At 44.3% G+C, this 23,498-nt stretch overlaps 6 protein-coding genes across 6 annotated transcripts; 3 read left to right on the top strand and 3 right to left on the bottom strand.

The window, feature by feature from the left end:
- Positions 1-721: 721 nt before the first annotated feature.
- K441DRAFT_654491 (uncharacterized protein) lies at positions 722-1,432 on the bottom strand. Its single transcript, XM_067647690.1, has 2 exons — positions 938-1,432; positions 722-886 (listed from the first exon to the last, which is right to left on the bottom strand). The coding sequence occupies exons 1-2, from the start codon at positions 1,422-1,424 to the stop codon at positions 840-842; spliced, it is 534 nt and encodes a 177-aa protein (XP_067507867.1). The 5' UTR covers positions 1,425-1,432; the 3' UTR covers positions 722-839.
- Positions 1,433-3,178: 1,746 nt separating this feature from the next.
- K441DRAFT_693660 (uncharacterized protein) lies at positions 3,179-6,505 on the bottom strand (the record flags this gene model as incomplete). Its single annotated transcript, XM_067652665.1, has 6 exons — positions 3,179-3,229; positions 3,284-3,352; positions 3,405-3,882; positions 3,934-5,730; positions 5,836-6,028; positions 6,109-6,505. Coding segments are annotated over 6 exons (2,985 nt in total), but the record flags the coding sequence as incomplete, so codon positions are not given.
- Positions 6,506-7,776: 1,271 nt separating this feature from the next.
- On the top strand, positions 7,777-9,160 carry K441DRAFT_693659 (uncharacterized protein). The gene is made up of 2 exons (XM_067652664.1): positions 7,777-8,317; positions 8,374-9,160. Exons 1-2 carry the CDS (start codon positions 8,026-8,028, stop codon positions 8,679-8,681), a joined length of 600 nt encoding a protein of 199 aa, XP_067507865.1. The 5' UTR covers positions 7,777-8,025; the 3' UTR covers positions 8,682-9,160.
- An 8,582-nt stretch (positions 9,161-17,742) lies between these two features.
- K441DRAFT_320144 (uncharacterized protein) lies at positions 17,743-20,651 on the bottom strand. The gene is made up of 4 exons (XM_067641160.1): positions 20,077-20,651; positions 19,257-20,025; positions 19,074-19,198; positions 17,743-19,024 (listed from the first exon to the last, which is right to left on the bottom strand). Exons 1-4 carry the CDS (start codon positions 20,536-20,538, stop codon positions 17,930-17,932), a joined length of 2,451 nt encoding a protein of 816 aa, XP_067507864.1. The 5' UTR covers positions 20,539-20,651; the 3' UTR covers positions 17,743-17,929.
- A 5-nt stretch (positions 20,652-20,656) lies between these two features.
- Positions 20,657-22,312, top strand: K441DRAFT_629385 (palmitoyltransferase swf1). Its single transcript, XM_067646226.1, has 3 exons — positions 20,657-20,898; positions 20,950-21,103; positions 21,153-22,312. Exons 1-3 carry the CDS (start codon positions 20,810-20,812, stop codon positions 22,257-22,259), a joined length of 1,350 nt encoding a protein of 449 aa, XP_067507863.1. The 5' UTR covers positions 20,657-20,809; the 3' UTR covers positions 22,260-22,312.
- A 658-nt stretch (positions 22,313-22,970) lies between these two features.
- Positions 22,971-23,460, top strand: K441DRAFT_739112 (uncharacterized protein). Its single transcript, XM_067654348.1, has 2 exons — positions 22,971-23,229; positions 23,298-23,460. Coding segments are annotated over exons 1-2 (219 nt in total). The 5' UTR covers positions 22,971-23,011; the 3' UTR covers positions 23,299-23,460.
- The last annotated feature ends 38 nt before the right edge of the window (positions 23,461-23,498 follow it).

Here is a 23,498-nt window from a genome sequence, read left to right as displayed (position 1 = left end):
GCGCCGACCTAAAGTCTCGGGCAACTTACTTCTTCGATCCTCTACACCACGCCAAGATCGCGATATACGCGCTGCCTTTACCGCGTCTGCCTCATAAACTGCCTCCGAGTCGCGCGAACGAGCTTATTGATTGGTGGTGGAGGAGTTTAGTGGGCAATATACTGCTGCTGGGCGAAGCCATAGCGGATTTTCTATACAACTTCAGATTCTATACTGTCTTGGCAAGCAATTAACAAGCAAGCAAGCAAGCGGAGGGCCTCCAAATCGGGCAATCAAGCAAGCAGAGGGGTGTTTTGCTTGCTTGCTTGCTTATCAGCAAGTCTGGGGAGGAGAGAGAGTAACAATATATAAGGAGGCGGTGGTGAAGCGAGAAAGTCGGTTGCAAACAAACAAACATAAGCAAGGGAGCAGGTGTAGAGGCCGCACTAGGAATTCAATTATTTGATCCAGCAAAATCTTTGATATTGAAGCTTTTCTGGCTATGTAAGATGCATGCTAATATACCACAGGCTATCGTTAACAAAAGTAATTATGCAGGCAGCTTATCATAACGGCGAGTCAAGCGAATAGACCCATCGAGGTGGTAGTCTCTAAGAAAGGTCAGATTCCGCCGAAAACAATCTCGAGTTTTAGGGCCATACCTCACTACATATCACAGCACCGTATTTCCATCCTCAGATGTACGGGCGCATCTAATCCTGCAAATAATACACCACATAAAAAGATATAACGTGTCTCTCGCGATCGTAAAGAGCGGCGTCCCTGTCGGATGTCTATGCGTATTGGGCAGCAAGATAAAGGGGGCGTAGGCGCCAGCAATTTCGCTCTGTGCGTAATAACTACTGAAGTTTAAGCTCCTGAGAGAAGCGAAGGTTGTAACGTTCATCTAAAGGAAATCGTCAGTAACATATTGGATTACGACAAGGTTGATGTTTACTCTTTGTAGGTTTCTTCGGCTTACCCCCTCCACCGGAACTCACCCTTGATACCTGGGTTGAAGAACGAATACGACTCTGCGAACTGGAAGGAATGTTCGACAAAGATTGAGTTTGCGGCCGGGACGCCTCGATCGGAAGTTCCCGAGGTTGCGATTGAGATGCCTTGATAGACACCGATTGAGATTCGTCAGGTTTGAGACGAAATTCCTGTGATTGGGTCTCGGGGATGGTTGACTTGGTGATGCGGCTCCTTGATCCTTCCACAGCCTGGGAATATTTTTCTCTGGCCTTCTTATATTCTAGCGCACCTTCGTCCTGATTTGTCGAACTACGCCTTTTAATACTGCTGGAGCCCGGAGTTGATTTAGCAATACTAGGTTCCGCATGTTGGCTGGTGCCAGAGGGTGGTCGACTAGATGAATGCCGATACGTTGTGACTCTATGAAACCCAGAGAGACCTCCGTAGATATGATCTGGAGAGCTCATGTTGTTCAATGGCACCGTTGTCTCTTTCTGTAAAGATAAATGCAACCGACTCACCGGATTACGGTCACTAGTCTCAAACTTTTGAGGCTCAGCGCCGTTTGGTACTGAAGGTGGCCGCTGACTATGATAGGCTAAAGGCTGGCTCGAGCCAAAGCCTGAAGCCCTAAAAGTCGAGCCAGAGTGATGCATACTGGGTGCCATACGGGAAGCAGTATTGGCCTGGGACTTCGGACGATCGATATTGGCAAAGAATGGGTTATCTACGGAAGGCAAAGAACCGAACGTGTTCTGATCCTCTCTCGGCTCATAGGCAGGTTTAAGAGGCACCTTGCTGGGCGTCCTGGAGCCAACAGATGGTTTCTGGACTCCACAGGTAGAGGCCAGATCAGGGACATGCGTAGGCGTACTCCCAATCCCGTACTCTTCTAGAATACTGACGGTCTCAAGATTAGATAGAATGGATGATGACCGCTTGTGTTGAGGAGTCGATGCACGACCTAGACTTTGGTTGAACTGGGAAAAGCTCATCATCGGTCGAGACTTCAACAAGGGTTCTCGAATAGCCTCGTTCAAGGACGCCAAAGGCTGAATAGCCGATACACCGTATTCATCGAGCCACTCATATACGCCAAGATCATTCTCTCTTAGGCCTGGATTGTCATCACTAGTTTCATTAAACTCCTTGGCTTCTGGAGTCTGAGTGTGGCTATCGCTCGAGGACTCTGAACGTTTTGGCTACTCTCTGAACCCATTTGGCTAGATGCTTCTTGTTGTTCAAAGTGTTGCATTGATTCCTGATTGAGATGAATCCGAAGATCATTCTTGAGTGACTGAAGCCTAGACTCAGCCTGCAAAGCTCGTTTCTCTAGGTCGGTGCATTTTTTCTCTCTTGCGATCTGTTTCTGGAGCATGACCTCGTTATCAGAATTAATACGCTGGATCGTTGCCTCAGCTTCGTCACTCAATGCTTGGGACTCGTTCAGGCGGCGCTGAATCTCCCCAAGATCACTTCTGTTCCTATCTTGCTGGTGTTTGATCGCGTTTTCCGCATCCGTGCGAATCTTTTCTATCTCCGATTCTAAGCGTTTCTCTGCTGCCTCAGCCTTAGCAAACTGTCGCTGTAGATCCTCTTTCTCACGATTCGACTTATCTTGGATCTCTCGGATTTGAGCCTCCGCTCTCTTTCGTGAATGGTCCAAAGCTGATTCTAGTTCTCGTTTCGCATTCTCGGTTGCTATGATTTGGTCCTGAGCCTGGCGAAGTTCTTCTTTGCTACTGCTCTGCTTTCCTAGCAACTCGGAGTTAAAATACTCGCGCAGTTGTCTCATCTTCTCCTGGTACTCTATTGCATTGGCTTTCGCTTGAACTAAGGACTGTTCAAGGGTTTCAATTTTGCTTGTACTAGTCGCTTGCCCAGTGTTGAGTTTGTTGATCTCGTCACTCTTTATCTGCGATGCCTTTATTTCTGCAACGAGCCGATCCTTAATGGTCTCAATTTCCTTGGAGACATTCTCGGTTTCTCGCAAGGACTGTTGTACCTTTTTAAGCATTATTTCATTTTCGCCCCTCTCTTGCTCAAGCCGATTGATTGTCGAGTCCTTGGTGCGGAGTTGTTCTTCAACGGCCTGCAAACTCTGTTTCAGCCTTACAAGCTCTCCAAATGTCACCTCTAACGACTTCTCCTTCTCCATTTTTGCCTGATTTGCTTGGTGTAGGGCGTTCTCAAATTCAGCCTGTTGCTCATGTCGAAGTCTGTTGGCGTCTTTGTTCAACTTGTTCCGAACCTCGTTAATGCGATTAGAAGCCTGGAACTCTAGGTCAGTAAACATGGAGCTAGGCATAGCAGTTAATTCCTTCACATTTTTTTCGGTCTCCTCCTTCTCAAAGATTGCTTTCTTAAGGTGGGTCGCACTCCCTTCAACATGCTCCTATTTAGCGGTTAGAACTGAATTGTCCATTAAGGAGGCTATGCCAACTTACCCTTAGCTCTGAAATCTCATCACGAAGGGCCTGCTCGGAGACGCTGGCGCTGCTCAGCTTATTCATAGAACTAATGAGTTCACCTTTCGCATTATCTAGCTCCCCTCTAAGGCTGGAGTTCTCCGCTTGGAGGTCGTTGAGGTGATACTGTTCCCGCTCACTCGGGGCTGGCATGCTCTTAAGATTAATGAGTTCCCCTTCTAAGAGAGCAATCTGGCTTTTCAAGCACAATTCGTTTTCTTTCGCGGTTTCAAGGTTTTCTTGGAGTTCAGAAACCTTCTGCTCCTGGGCCAAAGAGTGCTCGCTGAGAGTGGCATTAGACTCGCGGATAGAGGCTAACGACGTTTGCAACGTCTCATTCTGCAAAACTTCGTCCTTCAGAGCCTTGAGCTTGTCACCCAGCTCTCTCTCAAAAGATTCCTTGGGAAATTGGCATGACGTAACTTGGTCGGTGAGTTTCCTAAAATGCGAATTCATGCTGTACACATAGTTAGCTTCTCTAATCTGAAAATGCATTCATAGAACTCACGTCTGGAGCAGATACTGAAGCATGGCTTCCGCTTTCTCGATATCCTTCGGTGTAACACTTTCTCTAGATTGGAGAGACCGAACAACCTCGATGCACTCATCCACCGCTGTCTGCGATTTACTGTTATCTTGCGATCGCTTCATGATCGATTGGAGCTCTGATAACTTCTCAATTAGAATCTGGTTGTTTTCATCAAGTCGTTTCTTAATGGCTCCTTGGTCAGCTGAAGATGCTTGGAGATGCTTTTCAAGGTTTGAACGCAGACTACGTTCCTCAACAAGGAGGCCGACTTTCTCGCTCAGCTGCTGCTCAAGGTAATCCTTGCTTCGGTGCAGCTCTTTAGTCTGAGCGTATGTCTCAGAAAAAGCCTCTTTGGCATGATCCTGAACACGTCTGGACTGAAGAATGGCGGCACTGAACTCAGTTCTCATAGTCGCACGGTCTTGTTCATATTCGTCCCGCTGTTCAGAGAGCGTATTGCAGCATTCGTTATAGAAAGCTTTACTCTCCGCTCGGACCTTTTGCAAATCGTTACCAAGTCCGTTAACATACTTCTGAAGACCTGTCAACTTTTCTTTCTGGTATATCAGCTTCTTGGAAAGCTCCTCATTTTCCTTTTTAACTGACTGCAGTTTGCCTTGCATAAGTCGTTCCGATAAAATTAACTCGTTGATTTCGTTATCTTTTAATTTACTCTTTTCTACTTCTGCTCGAACGGCGCGGCCTTGTTCATGCTGTAGAGTCCAGCCAAGAACCTGTAGCACGTCCGGAACGGAAGGAAGAGAGGCCAGACCACCTTGAGTAGTAGCGGTTAGATGGTTTGGTGGCATTAACTTGGGCTTCAGTGTCTTTTCCTTCTTCTTTGGTTTCACAACTTTCCCCGCAATGGTATGAGAAGAAGCTACATGTAGCACACTATCATCCAGGGTATTTGTTGGGCTACCTGCTCGATGCTGAAGACCACCGGATACCTTGCTCTTGACTTGCTGAATTTCATGCTGAGGGTGAGCTCGTGAATGAGCATTTTGAGAGGACTGTTCTAGAATAAACGCTGCGGCATGTCTAGGAGAGTGTTGGTTTTGGATATGCACACCGAATGGGATCTCGGAGTCTAGTACATCTTGGCCATCGTTAACAGGCTGATCTATTTCAACAATAGTTAAGTCATCATCCAGCATGGAACCTGTTCGGGTCTTTTTATTTTCGCAGTACACTAATTTTTCAGAGTGGATTTCGCCTTTCGATGGCTGAGAAAATGTCGGAATACTGTACCCCTTGACAGGCATAAGAGACTTTTCGGGATCTAACGGATATGGAGTGGATTTCAAATGCATGTTATGCTGGGTTATCTGGGCCATCTGAGGGATGAGCACGTTGGATTTCGAAGTTTGAAAGACATCTATGATATCCTCGCTAGTTCCAGCAGGAGATTTTCGACTCTGGACAGGATCCCGCGGTCCCTCAAGAGGAAGAGGCAGTCCAGATGGCGTATCTTGCGTTGCCTGTGTCAGTGTACGCTTCGTTTTATTAATCGGCTTCCTCGGTTTGCGCCTGGAGGTATCCGTTCTTGGGATAGTGGCATATGATTGCACGCTTGCCTCCCTCTGCGAGAGTCCCGTAGTAACTGTCGGACTTTCTCCACCAGTCCAATACTCATTCGTGGCCACTTCATTATCCACCGGGAGTTTCTGTGATGGCTTGTGAGAGAGAGTATTATTTGATGATGCATTGTCGTAACCCTCAAGTACGATCGATTGATCGGCTGTCCGAGAAGGGGCGTTGTCACCCTGGAGGGATCTGGTAGATATGATTAACAAATGTATGGATGGGTTTGAGAGGGGGGGTATTGAGGGCGAGAAAGAAGGTAGGACTATTATGTGTGCGATACAAAAAATAACTTACTCCTCATTTCTATGATCAATAATAGCGTCAACTTTTGATCTAGCGTGTTCAAGCGAGGGGGCCGGCCGGCCTTCCTTTTGTCCTCTCGGCTTGTCCGACCCGCTCGAGTCAGACCGCTGACCAGCAGGAAGAGGAACAAGCGTGGTAGTACATGCTTGGAAGGAAGCAGCATCGATACGCTGGTCTTTTCCACCTATATCAATCATCTTTGTCAGTAAGACTAGGATACTACGCGAGGCTTAGTCACAGATACCAGTGACTGGTGGGACTCACTTGGCCTACGGTCCCCTTGGGAAGCTGAATGTGGATCACTGGGACCCCCGCTGATATTTGTTCCAGGCCTTTTGGGTATTGTAAACTTGAACGTTATGACAGGGTCGTCTTCTGCCGAAGCAGGTCTCTTCAGCAAGCTTAGCGATTTCGAAAATGAGGCGCTAGTCAAAGAAGTTGCCTGAGACGAGTTAATGCTCAAATCCCGAATGGTTGCTACCGAAGTAGGGCTGAGCGGTGTCTCGCCTCGCCCATTGTGATTGAAATGGTGAATGAAAGGATCATCAAACTGTGTCTCCGGGATCACTGCATCGCTGTCTAAAAGAATGACATGGTCTTGTAATGCCTCATCGTCTGCACCCTCAGAAAGGGCTTCATGTTCCAGGTGAGGTAACGGCATTATGGCCAACGGTATTGAAAGCAGCTTTGTCAACAGGCAACGAGCGGGAGTGAAGGCCGTGAGACAGACGTTGAATGATGCCACGGCGTCAATACATCCAGCACGGAACGTGAGTGCAAAGTTGGTTAAACATCAGACTATGCAGAACAGAGGAGCGGAGAAATGTGGAGGTTGAGGAGTGGTAAGGAGAAAGGTTTGTTTGCTTCAGATGAAGGGCAAAATTCCAGCGGTGCGGGTTCTCGAAGGGATCTCGACAACGTCATTTCCGACCTCATAAGACCTCCAAGAATATCGCATATCTAATAAGTTATGACTACGAAAGCGGGAAATACAACGAAAAGGCTTATTGAACCCTTGTCCTCCCATATTGACAGGCCAAGGAGATATCATGAAATCACGTGACATATTTTCTGAGAGGATGAAAAGTTGAAATGGCGATAGGATATGGATTGTGGAGCGGTTGCTTGTCAAAGATACCAGCCCAAATATAGCATAGCTTCATGCTTACGGTAGGCGTGATCTTCTAGTGTCCCTCAGTCAGCAGGCATGGCCACATCTCAGCAGCTCGAAAATGGACTCTCTAAACCGGGAGAAGACCACCACGAGCATTTCCAGAGTATCAGCTAAGCATGAAACTTAACGACAGCCTTGAGATGACTCCAACATCGCGGTGCCACTGCATCGTTGCCCTACATCCGCAGGCTAATATCTGCGCATGCTTCATGCACTTCGGCCTCGCCTCCAACCCATCGTTGTTGCTCCATCGTCTTCGTCTATCTAGCAGTCGTCATTTTCTACCAATTTAAACATCCCTCTCCGTCGGCGTACGGCTCCAAGCGGACATGTTGTTTGACTGGGCAGTTTCGAGCGGCAAGACGGCTTTTTATACCTGGAGGTCGACAAAACAACGCGATTGTGGCAGGAGGATCTAGAAGGCACCTATCAGGTTCAAGCCGCCATCGTCTTTGGCGGGATTCGCTTGTGCCTCGATGTTGTTCGTGCCCAGCGCCATCGCATGAAGTCTGGAGAAACTGCGTTTTACATACCCCTGGAGCCAAAAATAAGCATTGCTGGCGCTGGCATCAGTCCAGCCAATTGCCGCCAAGAACGCCCTGATTGTGATCAGCTTGCATCTACCCACACACATCCATTTCTCTTTAACCGCCCGCCAAGCTCAGACAACATTGCCAATCAGGAATACCGAATTGCCCAAGACGTTCAAGCACCGAGTGTTTTCGACGCTGACTGGTTCAAAATAGCAAGCCTAAGACCTTCGTCCCGCACAATCCATGCCCGTCACAACGATAAGCCCCATGATTTGGTAGCCGCCGGGTTTCGTTGCCCGGGGCTCTCTGGCGACGAGAATGGACATTCAAATATAGAGGGCATCCGCCGCGATGGAGGCGAGCATTCTTCTGAGCGAGTTGATCTCATCCAGGTTCATACCCTTCCGCGACTGTGCCTCACTACCCCAGAGTTAACTCACTGTACGACCCGAGCGAATTTTCCTTCACGACATCATGAAGCGAAGCTTTGTACTTCTCGCCATGTGCGCATTGCTACCCCTCTTCGTCCTCGCCCAGGAAACCTCAACGGAGACAGCTCAAGTCACCCACAAAGCTACGTTGACGGCTACTTCATCTGCTGCGGCCGCAACTCAACCTGCAGACCAGGGCTACAATGGAGGGTCGGACAATCCCGTGGATCCCAGCACAGCAGGAGCATCAGGAAGCTCATCGGGTGCTTTTTCGCTTTCTAAGGGCGCTCTAGCTGCCATCATTACTGTTGTAGTCATCGTTGCAGTTGGAGGCAGTAAGTTTGAACATATTTGGTCAAGTTCCGAAGCGCAGAGACTGAATTTATCGCAGTTGCCTCCGTTACTCTCTTCTACCTTGCCAAAAAGCGTCAATGGGACGTCCGTCAATCCCTCCGCCGCGCTTCCCGCCGTCTTACAGGTCGCCCCGACGTATCTAAAGTCAACCGCCAAACACGTCGCACTGGCGTCCGCATGGCATCGCCTCCACCATCAGCTAAGAATATGCTTCGAGATTTAGAGAAGGGCACGCCAGCTGGCGGCGAGAAAGGCAGGACAACGACTACGATTACAAGTACATTTGAGGTGGAAACGCCTGTGGCGAAATCTTGGACTTCGAAATTTTTCGGTAGCAAGAAGTAAAGAGCAACTACTGGCAGGCAAGCGGCACTGCAACGAGGCATAGTCCGGAGGAAAGGTGGGCTTAGGGAAAGGGAAGGGTAGAGCGGGACTCGTCACGATGGAATGCACTTTCGGATTTCTTTGTCATTACTTCTTTACACCATTTCTTCCCTGTTAGGCGCATTACCAGAGGTCAGGCGATGGGCTATGATTCCACTTACTGCATGGACCGGTGGTTCTTGAAGATATTCAGGAGGTCCTTGGCGTTCATATGTGATCTTTCGTTTCCTATGCATGTAAAACAGGACGATAACTATTATTTTTAACTTCTGTTGGGAGCTCGTTGATCTTGTTTCGTGCAGGGTCAACACCATCTTCTGCGAGAAGTGCTAGATGGGGACCTATACACATGTTTTCCTTGCGCACTTGAAACATCAGTTTTCAATCAGGTATCTAGCCATTTCTCCTCCCCCCGGGATTCCAAAAACCAATGATTCAGCACTCATTCTTCAACTAATTACTTTATCAATTCTATATATATATCTATATCTCCGAGCCGAAACCTCATCTGCACGCCACAGCGCCAAAGCATCGAATCTACTCCGCCAATCAGAAGCTGTTCCAACTCCCCTAAGCGCTTTTTATCTGATTTTTTGCCGACCTTATCTTTCCTATAATATCTTCTCACGTGCCGTGCAAAGCGTGCCCAGGTCCTCTCTTCTTTGGCTTTAATAGCACTGTAAGCGACCTACTCCGCAAGACTACAGACTAAAGCACAAGGGGCCGTGCGGGTTTTTTCCACGACATGTGGGAACAGCTGTATTTGCTAGAGAAAATCTGATTATCCAACAGCCTGAGCTTCAATGGCCTATTTCTCCAGACAAGAACTCGTCACTACCAATGCTGACAACGTCAGCTAACTATCAAGCGAAATGGGACGGCCAGGATTAGAGAGAAACTCTGCCTCCACCAAGGCATCAGCCTCGACGATGCTGTAGCACACTTAAATCAGTGCGAAAGTCTCGCACGAGCAACAATGAACCCTTATGGCCAGTGTGTCCAACAGTCAGCTTAGCTGCGAGCTCGAGAAAAATAGCTGACTGACTGCGTCAATTGGATCGCTCGCTGTCGCTGACTGTTGGATAACGTACGCTGACTGTCACGCTGTCAGCTAGCTGTCCTAATTAGGAAATTAGTATAAACTTTATAGTATTTTATTGCGGATTTTTAGTAGCACCCCTCTATATATAAATATAAAGAGGGAAAAAGGAGCTCTTGCTGCACCCGGCCCAAAAAGACCAAAACCAACCAAAAGAACCCTGAAAAACACCCAGAGAATCCCCCTGAGATGCATGCATCGCAGGGGAGGCACACGTTGAACGACGGTGGCTCGCACTCGCGCGCGACCGCTAGAACTACGCCCAGCAATGGCCCTCCATAACAAAGACGGGTGAATACCACACTATAAAGCGGAAATACCTCTATTAAGAAGGCATCTAATAAAATATAAAGCCTATTAGATACGTCTAGTATCTAAAATTATAGGGGAGTAACCGTTAGCTATAACAAACTAATGTAGCTAGTAGAATGGCTCCGCTAGTCTAGCGAACCTTAGGCGCCCCTCTAGTAAACCCTTAATTAAATCCTCTAATAGCTAAGTAAAATTAAAAATAAGTATAATCCCCCTTTACCAGCGAACCGTACCTAGGCCACTATAGCTATACTTTTATAGCATAGGGAACCTACTCCCCTTAAGTTAATAACTGGGTATATAATTATAATATAACTAAATATAGAATAAGCAAAGGGGCTTAAGGGATAATTAGAAATAGAAGTCCTTATAAAGATATATAAAGAGGTTTATAACGCTGTTATAGTCTAATACCTTAAGAGTGGAGATATTAGAGTTACCCTAAAGGACTAATAGGTAAAGGAATGAGCCGTAAGGGTAGGGAATAGGCTAGGAGAACGTATTAGTATAAAAGTATTCTATAAGGATTACCTAGTTAAAGTCCTAGCGGTTCCTATAAGCCTTAAGGTAGAAAAGGGACGCTAGGTAGACAATATAGTAATTATATAGGAGATAGTAAGATAAATAGAACGCCTTATATTAGGACTTAAAATCACCTAAATCTAATAGCTTTAATAGGAAAATATAAACTAAGTATATAATAAAAATAATAAGAGGATATAAGGGTCGCTAGAGACTTACTAAAGAGATACTAGACGAACGTATAGCTCCCTTATTGTTAGCATATATATATTAGGAATATAAAAACTCCTTATTTAAAAAGGAATAATTATAAATGGCCTTATATATAACATAAGGCTTTATAACTACAGACTACGCCTAGAATAATGCTATTGCTATATATAATAGAGACACACCTAATCTATATACGTAGTATAGGTGTGCTGCGGCCACTATATAGGCCCCTATAATATAAGACATTACTTAAATTAAGACTAAATAAAATGCGTGAACTGCCACTAAAGTATATATAAGGCGTAGGAGAGAGAAGACTGCATTAAATATAGGAGATGGAAGGTAAGGGCTTAATAGCTACGGGAATAACTACACGCTAGGTTATATAAATAGAAACAATAAGCGATAAGCTAGGGGGATATAAGCGCCTTCCTAGCGTTTCCTACCTTTAATACTAGAGGGCTAGGCTAGCCATCCTAAGCCTTAATGGGCTAAAAGCGACGCCATGCGATATTACTAGACTAATTAGGGACATAAGGGTTATAGGGGATATAAGGGAAAGGACGCCCTGTAGAAAGACCCCTATAAACAGTAATAGCAGGCTTAAGACTAGGATAATTAAGAATTAGACTTAATACGGCAAATATAATATTTATAGCCGACCTATAAAGGGTATATAGCCAACTAGTAAGAATAGGGGAAGAACTAGTAATAATAATAGATTTAGATATAAAAGCGCTAATAGAAACATAAAATATAGGAATAGAAAGCTCTATATAAAATAAGTAGTAACTAGGGTGTAGATATAAGAGATAGAAGCTCTAAATATTCTAAAGAAAGTGGAAATAGAAGAAGCGAGAAATAAAGGAGAGTTAAAAGACCCTTACTGGGGGTCCGCCACCTATCCATTATATAGTATAACTATAGCAACACAAACCACCGCCTTATAAGGCCCCTACTAAATAGTCTAGACCTAGAGAAATATTATATCCTTGCTATATAAGAACCGTATTATAATACCTTTATATAATTAANATACTNNCCCTAAGGATTCNAGCTCCTATATAAACTAAAAGCAGCTATACGCGTGTACTTTATAATTAGTAAGGCTATTAGCCTATCCTTATAGTTATAGCAGGCAGTTAACCTAGATACTATAGTTATAACAATCCAAATATATAGGGGACCGGTATAAATTATTAATGTATATAACCCTAGGGTTAAAGGGGTCCCATAAATAGAAAATATTATATTAGTAATAAGCTTACTAGAAACTAAAGGTATAGAGTTTATCCTACTAGGAGATATAAACCTCTACCACCCGCGGTAAAGGGGTATCTATATTACTGTAGATTAATAGTTAGAGTGCCTACTAAGAGCTATAGATATCTGGGGCCTTAAGCTAGCTACCCCCCTAGGAGCAATTATATGGTAATAAGGCACCGCTAAAAGTATAATTAACTTTATATTTATAGACGAAGGCCTATACCAGAGACTTAAAAGGTGCAACCCTAAAGAAGAATAGGCACTTACCCTAGACTATATCCCTATCTAGATATAGCTAGACTTAAATACTAAAGCGTAACTAAATAGAAAAAGATACGTAATAAGGAAGCTTAAAATAGACAGTTTCCTTAATATAGTTAAATAATAACTTTAAGACCTAGAAGAAATCTACCTAATACTAAATAAGCGAGGCTTATTGGCCACCCCTAAGAAAATTAACTAAAGACTAGAAAGGATCTAGGCAGCAATTAAAAATAGGCTGGAAGAGTACTACCTAATCTTAAAACCGGGCCCCTATGCGTAATATATATGGTCTATATAATACATAGTTCTAGTTACTAGCTAATAATAAGTAAGAAGGAAATATATAAGTAGCTATAACCCTAAAAATAAGAGATAATACAAAGATATAAGAAACCAGCTAAAGAATACCCTAAAAAAAGAAGTAAGGAATAACTAGAGACGGTTTATAAACGAGTATACTTCTAACCTAAGCCTTCCCTATAATAAGGGCCTTTAGGCTATAGCGAAATAAATAAAAAAAAAGGTAGGGTGTTTAGCAGAAGACCTATACCTACTACCTCTACAAAGAGTAGGAGAATTATAGGCTATAAACGACAATAATAAGAAGGTAAAGATCCTTATAGAAAGGTTCTTCCCCTAACTAGCTCTAGTAGACCTTAGTAATATTACGGGCGAAATACCGGTGACTCGCCTGCGGGTTAATAGCGATATAACAACAGAGGAAATGGCTAGGACTATTAGCCGCCTTTTAAACAATATAGCACTAGGACTAGATAGGATTCTAAATAAGGCCCTAAAAACCTATAGGCTACTTATAGCACCTTAGCTTATAGATATAGCTAAAGCATACTTTGCTATAGGCTACTACCCGTAACTCGGAAGATCTATAACGACGGTTATCCTATAAAAAGAAGGTAAAGCAGATTACTTAATCCTAGGAAGCTACCGCCCTATTGCCTTAAAAAACACCCTTAGCAAGATCTTAAAAAGGGTAATAGCGGAATATATAGTAGACATAGTAGAGAAACACGCCCTACTACTATAAAGCTAAATAGGGGTAAGAAAGAACTGCTTAACACTATTAGCACTTACGCTACTCGCTACCACCATTAAATCTATATAAGCGATGCGAAAGGACTTTATAGTATTAATACTTAGCCTAGACATTAGTGGTGCCTATAATAATATACCCCATAAGCGTCTCCTATATATCCTTAGGGTAAAGGGCTTCCTAAAATAGATTATATAATTTATCTAAGGGTTTATAGGCTAGAAAGAAATATTACTAGTCTTTAGCGGATACTAGAGCCCCCCTATCGCAGTTATAATAGGAATACCATAAGGATTACCCCTCTCGCCTATACTCTTCCTTTTCTTTATAAGCAACCTACTTAACTCCTTTAAGGAAGGGGCGACCTAGGGGATAGGCTTTGTTAATAATACAAACCTAATTATATATGGGCTAATAGCCGTAAAGAATTACAGAACACTAGAGAAAGCCTATAACACTTATATAGAATAGGCAAAACGTTATAGAGTTTAATTCTTACTAGAGAAATACCAGCTAATCTATTTTATAAGAAAACGTAACTAATCTACAGATCTCCAGTATATAATTCGCATTTAAGGCTTTAAAGGTTAACTAGTTTAGGGCCTAAGGGTATTAGGAGTATAGATAGACAGCAAGCTCCGGTAGAGCATATATACAGCGTAAGCGGCCTATAAAGGCTAAGCATAGTTTATTGCTTTATCTAGGATTATTAATTCTATATAGGGTCCATACTTCTAGAGGTCACGCCTACTATATATAGCAGTCGTCTAGCTAACTATAACATATAGATCTAGTATTTGGGCCATTAAAGAAACTAAGAAGGGCCCCCCTAAATTACTCCTTAAACCACTTTAAAAGGTCTAGACAGCCTGCCTTTAGAGTATTATAGGTGGGTATAAGCGAACGGCCACAGCACTGCTTAAGAAGAAATCCAATATTCCCCCCCTATAGTTATATATTAAAGCCGCTATAATATAAAGGACGTAAAATAAACGTAACTCTAATATTATAAAGTATATTAAGATACGCCTAAGTAAACTATAGAGGGACCCTAGGGTGCCCTATAGGAGAATAAACCAACAACCCTAAAGTAGGGAAGAGATATTAGAGAAATAGGTAAAGAAAGTAGAAGAAAAATAGTGCTGCTTTAGGGCCCAGGCCTATATAGAGGAGGAAAGGAGACGCGTAAGAGGTTAGTAAAAATAATAGCAAGATAGAGAAAGGAGCTAAAGTAGAATATATAAGAATGCTGGGAAACTATCTACCGTAATATAATACTAGTTAGACTAACGCTAGAGAGGTAAATAGGAGTTAAAGGTATAAAGGCTAACTTAGGTAAGACAAACCTAAGCTATAGTATAGTTAACGCTATAGGGGGTAAATACCTAAGGGCTCTAAGAAGGCCTAATAAAGGTAGAAAATATAATAGTAACACTTTTAAGAATAGGAATAATAGGACTAAAAGATTGGCTTTACTAGGTGGGTATTCTAGTAGGTAGCCCAAGATACAAATATGGCTAGCTAAGACAGACACCAAAACACGTAATACTACTATGCCCCTTATACACCAATTAAGAAATAATGCTCTTAGTAGCTAGCATAGAGAACTATAATACACTGCTCTTAATATAAAAAGGCCTTAAGGCGGTTACCTAGTGGCTTATTAATTAAAATATACTAAATTAGTTTTGGGTTGTAAGGGAAATAGTAATAGAAGGCAAGGGGGCGAGCAGCAGGTGCCCCCTAGTAACTCTATAGTAGTAGAGTAATAGTTTATAATACTAGCGCGTCCGTAGGCTTGTTACGGCAGCAGTGGTTCCTAAGGAGGTTAAATAGTAAGGTAGTAGAGCACTATAGGCAACTCGCAGGCGTTAAGCAGGCGAGTCCCAAAAGGCGGGGAGATAGATCACGGGGTTTTCTTATTTTTCTTAAATAGAGTTTTCTCCCTATATGTAAATAAGGAGTAGTTCGCGTGGGCCTAATAGGGATCCAAATCGGACGTTAAGCAATGAATTATTATTATATAAATATAAATATTACCAAATTAAAATTTAGCTCTAATCTACCTAATATAGTATTTAAATATAGCTAAACTCGTCCTATTATTATGCCTAAGCCCAACCCACTTAACCACACAAACCACCAAAAAGGTAGCAGCAGTGTCCCGCGACTAGACGGACCGCCGGTTAGAATGCCTTATAAGCTCTCTAGCGCAAGGTCTAATAACCTCGCCTGCGCTAAGCTGGTTATGGCAGGTGCGTCTATACGGCCTGACACTTATATACCTATAGAGGCTTAAAAGGTAAGTAGAATAATTAGTAGTAAAGGCTCCGGAGGCTCTATTTCTATATTAGATTTAATTAAATATAAAGTTCTTTTTAATATATCTTACTAAACTGGCTTTTCTGCCTCTATAGTTAGCTTATAGCTAGTAAGATTAATATTTAAGCTTATTAACTAGGGTATAGTTTAAGCTCTACTAGAGTTAATATAGTTAATTAAACTACTAGATTATCCTAATTAATAGGAAATATATAGCTATAGTTCTAATTAGCTAGAGGCTCTTATAATATAGAATTATCTTCATCGTCTAATCTAGTATTATTATTAATTAGAAGAGGGGAGGAAGTAGTTAATTTATAAACCCTATACGGTACTAAAGGAGTTAAGTAATATATAGATTATAAATTTAATAAGAAGTAGAGGAAGAAACTCTACTACTTAGCTAATATATTTTATATAGGTAATAAAATAGTAAAATTTTATATAAAAGATTTGGTTTATAGCGCGTAATAGAGATATTAAGGGAAATCTTTTATTTATATACTAGGAAATATCTTAGTACACGCCCTTATTAAAATTAATAAGTATTACTACTTATATTTTAACTAGATATTTCTTAGAGAGGTAGTAGTTACTATAAATAGGATATTCTTAACTTAAGAAGTCTTAATTACTTATTATTATAGAGTAAGTTATACCTTAGCTCTAGGTAGTAGATAAGGCTCTATAATAAAACCTATAAAGATTTCCCTTAAATCTTAAACCCTAAATACCCTTCTACTACTCTACTATAATATAACTAAACTACTAGCCATTTATATAGATTATAGATAGCTATATAACCCTTTATTTTTATATTATTATAATATATAAGTATATCTAGGATTAATATATATATTTTTGCGAGCCATTACGGAAGCGAATGCAAGAGTTGAGACATTTATAAGTCCATTGAAGGAGTTAAAGTGCCAGAGTTTGCGAGGCCTAATGTTGATTTTCAGGATACCAGCAACGTGTACGAGGGAGCAACTCCTGCACGGTGGACGGATGTGAATTCTAGGAAGCATACCGACGAAGATGGAGAGCGTGAGGATGGAGCATTGGCGAGACGCTTGCAGGAGGAAGAATGGGCTGAACAACCACCGGCCGCGGAGGCGTCGAAAGGGAGTGCGAACAAGACGTGGGTGCTCCAGTCAACAGCGGTAGTGCCTGTGGGGCAATCTCCACCCTTGAAGCCAGCGCGCCTTGTTCAAGGCCTGCCGCATGGACCGCGGTCGATACAATATCAATTCTCTGACACCAAACAGATGGACGACTTCATTCGTGAGCTAGAACGGGGGGTGACCGGGGGTGGCGGGTTGTCGCCGATATTGCCGGGGCGCTATACGCGAGATCCATCCATTAGGCCGCAAGTCGATATATGTAACATCGGCGAGCCCAGCCACTTACAATTGGAAGACCAACAGGGAAACCCGCTAGTTGTCAACTTCGAGCAATCAGCATCTAACGTTATACGCGGATAGATGATATATGACGCATTTGCAAGGGTCGGAAAGGAGGTGGTCAAGAGAATGTACCGAAACGGGGCTGAGGCGATGGGTATGGAGCATATTATCAACCCACTACTCGATCAGCTCGGTAAGGAACAGGAGAAACAGGACGTTGGGGTAGGGAATCTGGATTGGGAAGGACAAGAAGAGGCGGAGTTGCCGCGAGTCTTTTGTCTTTTTGACAAGGACTGGGAAGGACCAAAGGAGGCCGAGCTACCGCGTGATTTTTATCTTGACAAAGTCAGAAACCGAAAGGAAAACAGCGAACAGGAGTAGAGATTAGACAAGATTCACTAGCGACCTTACAATATAAAGGTCGCACACTATTCCATGGCTGGGGTTGCGTATTGATGCTTTCTAGGGCTATGTATTAGCTCCATAACCATTAATGATCATAAGCTGGGTTGAGGTGACGTAGCTAGAAACCTGGGCATGAAACCTGAGCAATATCCTCCAGACTGAGGAATAAACTCAACTCCAGCTCTGCCTTCCAAAGAATTGACTGCGTCGTGACTTGCAAATCTCTTTCCACAGCATACCCATATCCAGCTCAAAAAGGACGAGCTAACGGACCTAGAACCTTGATTTTTGTCCAACCAGAATTATTTCCTACCCATTTCGCCCCCCATGTCGCTCTTTCACTCGCCACCTAACCTTCAAGCTCCCTTACCATCCTAAGGAATTCAAGCCGTTCTTCGCAACCACCCCAGCCACCCCAGCCATGCTTTTCTTCAACCCGCTTAATCCCTCTTCCGTCACCACCCTCTAAATCGTGGTCGTCTTGCTTTGTCCAAACGCCTCTCTGGTCCTTCAACCGTGCGCCGGAACTAAGCGTAGGGATAATAAGACTAGCGAGATGCCCGCGCGTGGACGTCATGCGTAAAGCACTAATGACATTATCCTCAATGTAGCCCTTGGAGACCATGCGAGTGAGAAAGGCGGAGATAGACGGCCCGTCGAGCGGGGGATCAGGGTCTGCTTCTTCTTCATCTTCCTCCGTTTCTTCTAGGCTATATGTTGCCGGGGGCAGGGGTGCAGCTGAACGCTGTTGACGTTCTCGTTCTAGAGAGCGGATTTCCCGTATTGAGTATGATGTAGAGTTTGATTCTGCCGGGAGCGGTGGCGAGGAAGGCGGTGCGGCGGAAAGGCTACGGCTTTGGGTAAATCCGCCTTCAGGCTCAGGGAGGGACAGGTCAAGAGGCTGAGTTTCCACCGAGAGGATCGCTTGTGTATCTAGAGAGGTAGGTGCCTGGTGACGGCGGGCGCGTGGAGTCGGAGTAGGTGACATAGTGTTGTCCCAACCACCTTCCGGAGGTGCGAGATCGAAGTCCATATTCAGTATGGCGTCTAGAGATGCTGAGAGTTGTGGATTTTCATGCTCCAATTCGTTTTGAGGAATTTGGGGTTGCTGTGGCTGGGGAAGAGACTGAGCAAGGTACTCTTCTTCCCCACCTCCATCATTGATGACATCTTCGTAGGCGGTGTACTGCGTTTGAAGTTTTTCAGGGAGATAGTCATCATCCTGCTTCTCCTGCTCCTCCCCCTCCTCCTCGTCACATTCCTTGTCATCCGACACCTCAATATATCCAGGACTAGGCTTTGTCACAGACGCAATTTCATCTTCTTCTGTGTCATTGTCTTGAACAAATAATGGACTTTCATGCCGTTGCTTCTTCTTTCTGTGTAATACGTCGACTTGTTGTTGGGCATCTGAGATTTCGTCATCCCGATATCGTTTCTTGGACTAAATTGGTCAGTTTCGGGAGGAAAGCACGTTCTGTATTTACACATACTGCGTTTTCTAGGTCCTTCTCTAATTCATATCGTTCTCTATCAGCTTGTTCCATAGCATTATAAGATGCTTGGTCTTCTTCAGACATAGCATTCCACTTAGGAAGAAGCACCTTATGGCGAGCAGCTGTAAGTATAAAAGTCAGTTAGAAGGTTCACATGGCCTGCTGTGACAAATAACTCACTAAAATCACTTGAGTCTACACCCATCACTATATCCATGTTGTTCTCGACAAAAAACTTATATGCCTTCATCGGTGGTTTCCCTTGGCGCTCCTTTGCTAATTTTTCAACGAGAAAAGCGTGAGATTTGGAACTTTCAGTTTCTACATTCTCAGAAGAAACAGCCTTGCCATCTTCTATAGCGTCCACTGCGCGTAGGAAGTTCGGAGAGGGAGGCGTTCTGAATCCACTTTTCTTTAGCGGTGTTGCATTTTCGACTTGTGGCACCTCTGATCGTGTGGATTTTTGAGCTTCTGGCCTTGTAGATGGTTCCCCAGTGGAAGTAGTAGCCGTTTGCTCATGATTCCCATCCCGCTTATCTTCCTTCGCCTTACGATCCTTTCCCCACTGGGGCAAGACTTTCTTCTCATAATATGTCCGCCACTGTTCCGCGCTGTGGGAGGTTTCTTTCGCCCACAGGTCCCAAGCCTGGAGATATGTTGCAACTCTGCAATCCAGGATTGAGGGAACGTTTTCATAGAGGTCGTCCCAGTCCTGCTTCGTGAATTTGGGCGACTCAACTGGGTTCGTCGCTTCTCCCATCCTAACATTCTCTCCCGCACGTATAGACCCAAATTTCTTTTTGGCTTTGGGTAGGTTCGCGGTTACTCGTTCAACGGGTTGATCGGAGGGGGGTGAAGGAGGATTCGTGGACACAAATGCAGAAGATGGCTTATTCATGAGTTGCTTGATATAGCGGTCGCGCCATGACTGCCACGGGTGCCGTGGATTCTGCAGTCGTCAATTATAATATAAGAGATAGCTAAGGTGATGAGCCCATACCTCTGTCTCCAACTGCTTATAGATCTCATTACCAGATATAGCGCCACTCTTCCGTTCATGATCTTTAACCCAATTGTACAACTGCCTGTCATCCTCGGCTGTATACGGCACCCGGCTGCTCTTCGCAGATATGGATGAACCAATGTCTCGAACAGTGCCTTCTGGGGGTCCAGCACGGTAATTTTCGGGATTTTCTCGTTCTCCCCTACGAATTGATTGCTCTATGAACTCGTATGATATGCCACCAGGAGGAACATTCTTACGTACGTGATCAACAATTAGATAGTCTGCCTGCTTCTCGAGAGGCACAATTTGGCCGCCGTTACTCTTAACCTTGTCGATAAAGCTGGAGCGCATGGGACACCGCTGGGAGATCCAGAATTTCAAACCATCAAACAGTTGGCCTTGTATATCGGAGTCCTTAGCAACATTGTTGTAGACTATTCGCGCGTGTTCTGTCATCGTGTTACGTACGGTACCGATGCGGAGGCCGACTTTCGGTTGACGCGTTTTCACGCGACATCAACGGTCTTGGCGAAGATGGGTCGGACTGGGTTGTGCTTCACTACAGTGGCCTCAAGTCAGACGGTAGAGGAGGAAGAACACCAAAGGGCACACGGATCATACCATCAACCAGCAGAAACTAAGCTTGCTTGCAACAAAAATCTGGATATCTCCACACACGAAGTCTTACCCCGCTATGCCGGCCTAAAGAACCGTCACAGCTCCGGAGATGGCTCTCATACGAGACATTACCATATTTACACTCTCCATCTCCTTCGTCACCTTCGTCGCCTTCTTTGGGAGATTGCCAACCCTCAGGTACTTCTCCAAGGATTCTGAAATTGATCGCTAAACTGACATGCCCCCCAGAAATACCCCCATTGGCTTCCTTCATCGTCTATTATGTATCCACATGCCGAAGCTTCTCTTCAGAATCGATTTACTCCTTACGAATGGTCGTATCGCAAGTGGTGGTTTTCGACTTGGGAACCACCTTATGTATGAAAAGCATCCAGCTGTAATAGTATGCTCTATAGGCCTCCTTAAGCCTTGTCGAACAACTGACCTTCCAGATCTTCTTTCTCGGCCTTATCACAGGGAGCGTTGTTCTCTTTGTACCAGCTGTATGGTCAAGCCTCCCCACAAAACAACGCCTACCTATACCGCTCCTGATACCTCTACCTTATCTTTTTACTTATCTCTGCGCCCGTCGCAACACCCAAACCCACATCACAAATTCAAACCATGCGGAACAAATGCGATACTACACATACGACCGCATATTATACTACCCAGGCCACCACTGCCGGACCTGCCGCTTCTTGAAGCCTGCAAGGAGCAAACACTGTAGTATCTGCAAAACGTGCGTCGCGCGGGCCGATCACCACTGCGTATGGGTAAATAATTGCGTAGGTCGAGGAAATTACAGATGGTTTCTCTCCTTACTTCTTTCAACCGGCATACTTCTAGCATATGGCGCTTATCTGGCTTACTTTGTTCTCGCGCCGCAAGTCCAAGCTCATTATACAAAGTACGAATACTACTACAAGTTCCCCGACCCGATCCCCAGATCTACGCCGCCGAGCGGCTTTAGCAAACTCACAACGCACTTCACAATATTCTTTCATTATCTTACAACTTACCTTAGTATCGCGCTTAATCTCGGCTCGCTCGAAGTCTCTGGCGTTGGTCTTCTAGCTCTTCTGACATGGCCTATGCCACTCGGGCTCCTCGGCTATCATGTCTACCTAATATGGGCAGGCATGACGACAAACGAGAGCAGCAAATGGGCCGATTGGAGAGATGATATGGATGATGGTGTGGTATTCCTTGGCTTGCGGGAACCGGAGTCCGATTTAGGGCTCCCCCAGCTTGGTAGTGCACAGGAAAATGATTTGGAGTACAGGAATAGTATGAGTTTAAACGAAACATATCATCATGTTACTCCAGTCATTGTTGCGCCAATGGAAGATGAAGTTGTAGAGCCACCCACCACCTGGCCTTTGCAGAGTCGCCATATTCTCGTAAGAACGATGGATGGTCAACCACCGCAAAACTTACCAAAGCATTTGAAAGACGTGGTACAAGAGAAGAGTTGGAAGAAATGCTGGAAATTGGGACAAGTAGAAAACGTTTATGACTTAGGATTTTGGGACAACTTTGCAGAGGCCATGAAATAGACATAGGAAAGTGCAATTATCCTACAAATGAGGCGCGCTGCTCGATGAATTTTATTGTGCTATACACTGTTTCTCAAACAACGCCACAAAATCTATCTCGTGCCATTGCGGACTTTCAGATGAATTCCCATTCCTAACCTTCATCTTGGGGGTTTTGCTCATATTTATTCCGTCCTATGGTTATCGATAAGACCCAACCTAATAGCCAATCGGATTAAGTTGGAATGCCCAATTGCTATTTTGCCAGTGCACGGATCGTTAACTAAAGGCGCCTAAGCCAAATAGATTCGCGGAGTTAGGATAGCATTTGTCCGCGTATACAATTTTTTTTGGGATCTACCCGGCGCTTTCAACCCCCCTCCTGCGGAGGGGGGCCGCCACCTCAAACGCTTTTGTGGCGTTGTGGTGGCAGACATTTCCAGTGTCGATTAAGAGCGTCCGTCGAAATCGTCGGAGAAAATGAAAACAGAGACATGAGGGAACGCAGGGTATGCAATATTCAAAGCTGAGATGTGCATGGATGTCATTGGAGAGAGTCTGCCTTGTGGACAATCCCCACCTACTTAGGCGACCCAATCCTTCATCATTATACTCTTGAGAAGACATAGCTCCACATAGAATACAGATATAATGCTTATACGAAAAATTTCTGCTGCTTCAGTGATAACTCTAAAATAAACAACGATGCTCCCCCTCATTTCATCCCCTACTAGACACTTATCCTTAGACAACACTAGCAACACCTCTTTATAATGAAAATCATTCTCACAGGTAGTGCCGGCTTCACTGGCGGCGAAGTTTTGGCACAATGCCTTAAGAATCCAGCTATTACATTTGCCGTCGTGCTATCGCGGCGAGAGCTATCAAAAGAGATCAGTGATCCTAGACTGAAAGTGATAATTATGAAGAGCTTTACCCAGTATCCTGATTCGGTGCTAGAAGAGCTGGCTGGAGCCGATGCTTGTATATAGTACATCAACCTCGTCCTTTTAGCAGCTAGTTTTTTTAGTATCTTCTTGAAAATTAACCTATTTACAGGGCTATGGGTTCGACTGTGGGCAACCCAGTGCTTGAGATCGACTACCCCCTCGCTTTTTCCAAAGCCTTTGCGAAGACTCTCCCGGCACATAAAAAGAAATTCCGCTATCTGCATGTAAGCGGTGCTGTGGTAGAGACGGACCAGGAGAAGCTGTTATGGTTTTTCTGAGACGCACGAAGGGTCAGGATAAGGGATTGATC

Source organism: Cenococcum geophilum, assembly GCF_001692895.1.
Source record: "Cenococcum geophilum 1.58 unplaced genomic scaffold K441scaffold_7, whole genome shotgun sequence".
Classification (NCBI taxonomy): Eukaryota; Fungi; Ascomycota; class Dothideomycetes; order Gloniales; family Gloniaceae; genus Cenococcum; species Cenococcum geophilum.
Note: the sequence above shows the minus strand (reverse complement) of the source record. Positions and strands in the feature narration are given on the sequence as shown.

Bases quoted from the DNA above. Each gene is read 5' to 3' on its own strand.
- K441DRAFT_654491 (XM_067647690.1), bottom strand. From the start codon at position 1,424: ATGAGCTCTCCAGATCATATCTACGGAGGTCTCTCTGGGTTTCATAGA. The intron at 887-937 runs GTAAACATCAAC...GATTTCCTTTAG, and splicing joins GCCGAAGAAACCTACAAAGA to ATGAACGTTACAACCTTCGC.
- K441DRAFT_693659 (XM_067652664.1), top strand. From the start codon at position 8,026: ATGAAGCGAAGCTTTGTACTTCTCGCCATGTGCGCATTGCTACCCCTC. The intron at 8,318-8,373 runs GTAAGTTTGAAC...AATTTATCGCAG, and splicing joins CATCGTTGCAGTTGGAGGCA to TTGCCTCCGTTACTCTCTTC.
- K441DRAFT_320144 (XM_067641160.1), bottom strand. From the start codon at position 20,538: ATGACAGAACACGCGCGAATAGTCTACAACAATGTTGCTAAGGACTCC. The intron at 20,026-20,076 runs GTATGGGCTCAT...TGACGACTGCAG, and splicing joins ATAAGCAGTTGGAGACAGAG to AATCCACGGCACCCGTGGCA. The intron at 19,025-19,073 runs GTATGTGTAAAT...TGACCAATTTAG, and splicing joins AGAAGGACCTAGAAAACGCA to TCCAAGAAACGATATCGGGA.
- K441DRAFT_629385 (XM_067646226.1), top strand. From the start codon at position 20,810: ATGGCTCTCATACGAGACATTACCATATTTACACTCTCCATCTCCTTC. The intron at 20,899-20,949 runs GTACTTCTCCAA...CATGCCCCCCAG, and splicing joins GGGAGATTGCCAACCCTCAG to AAATACCCCCATTGGCTTCC. The intron at 21,104-21,152 runs GTATGCTCTATA...CTGACCTTCCAG, and splicing joins AAAAGCATCCAGCTGTAATA to ATCTTCTTTCTCGGCCTTAT.
- K441DRAFT_739112 (XM_067654348.1), top strand. From the start codon at position 23,012: ATGAAAATCATTCTCACAGGTAGTGCCGGCTTCACTGGCGGCGAAGTT.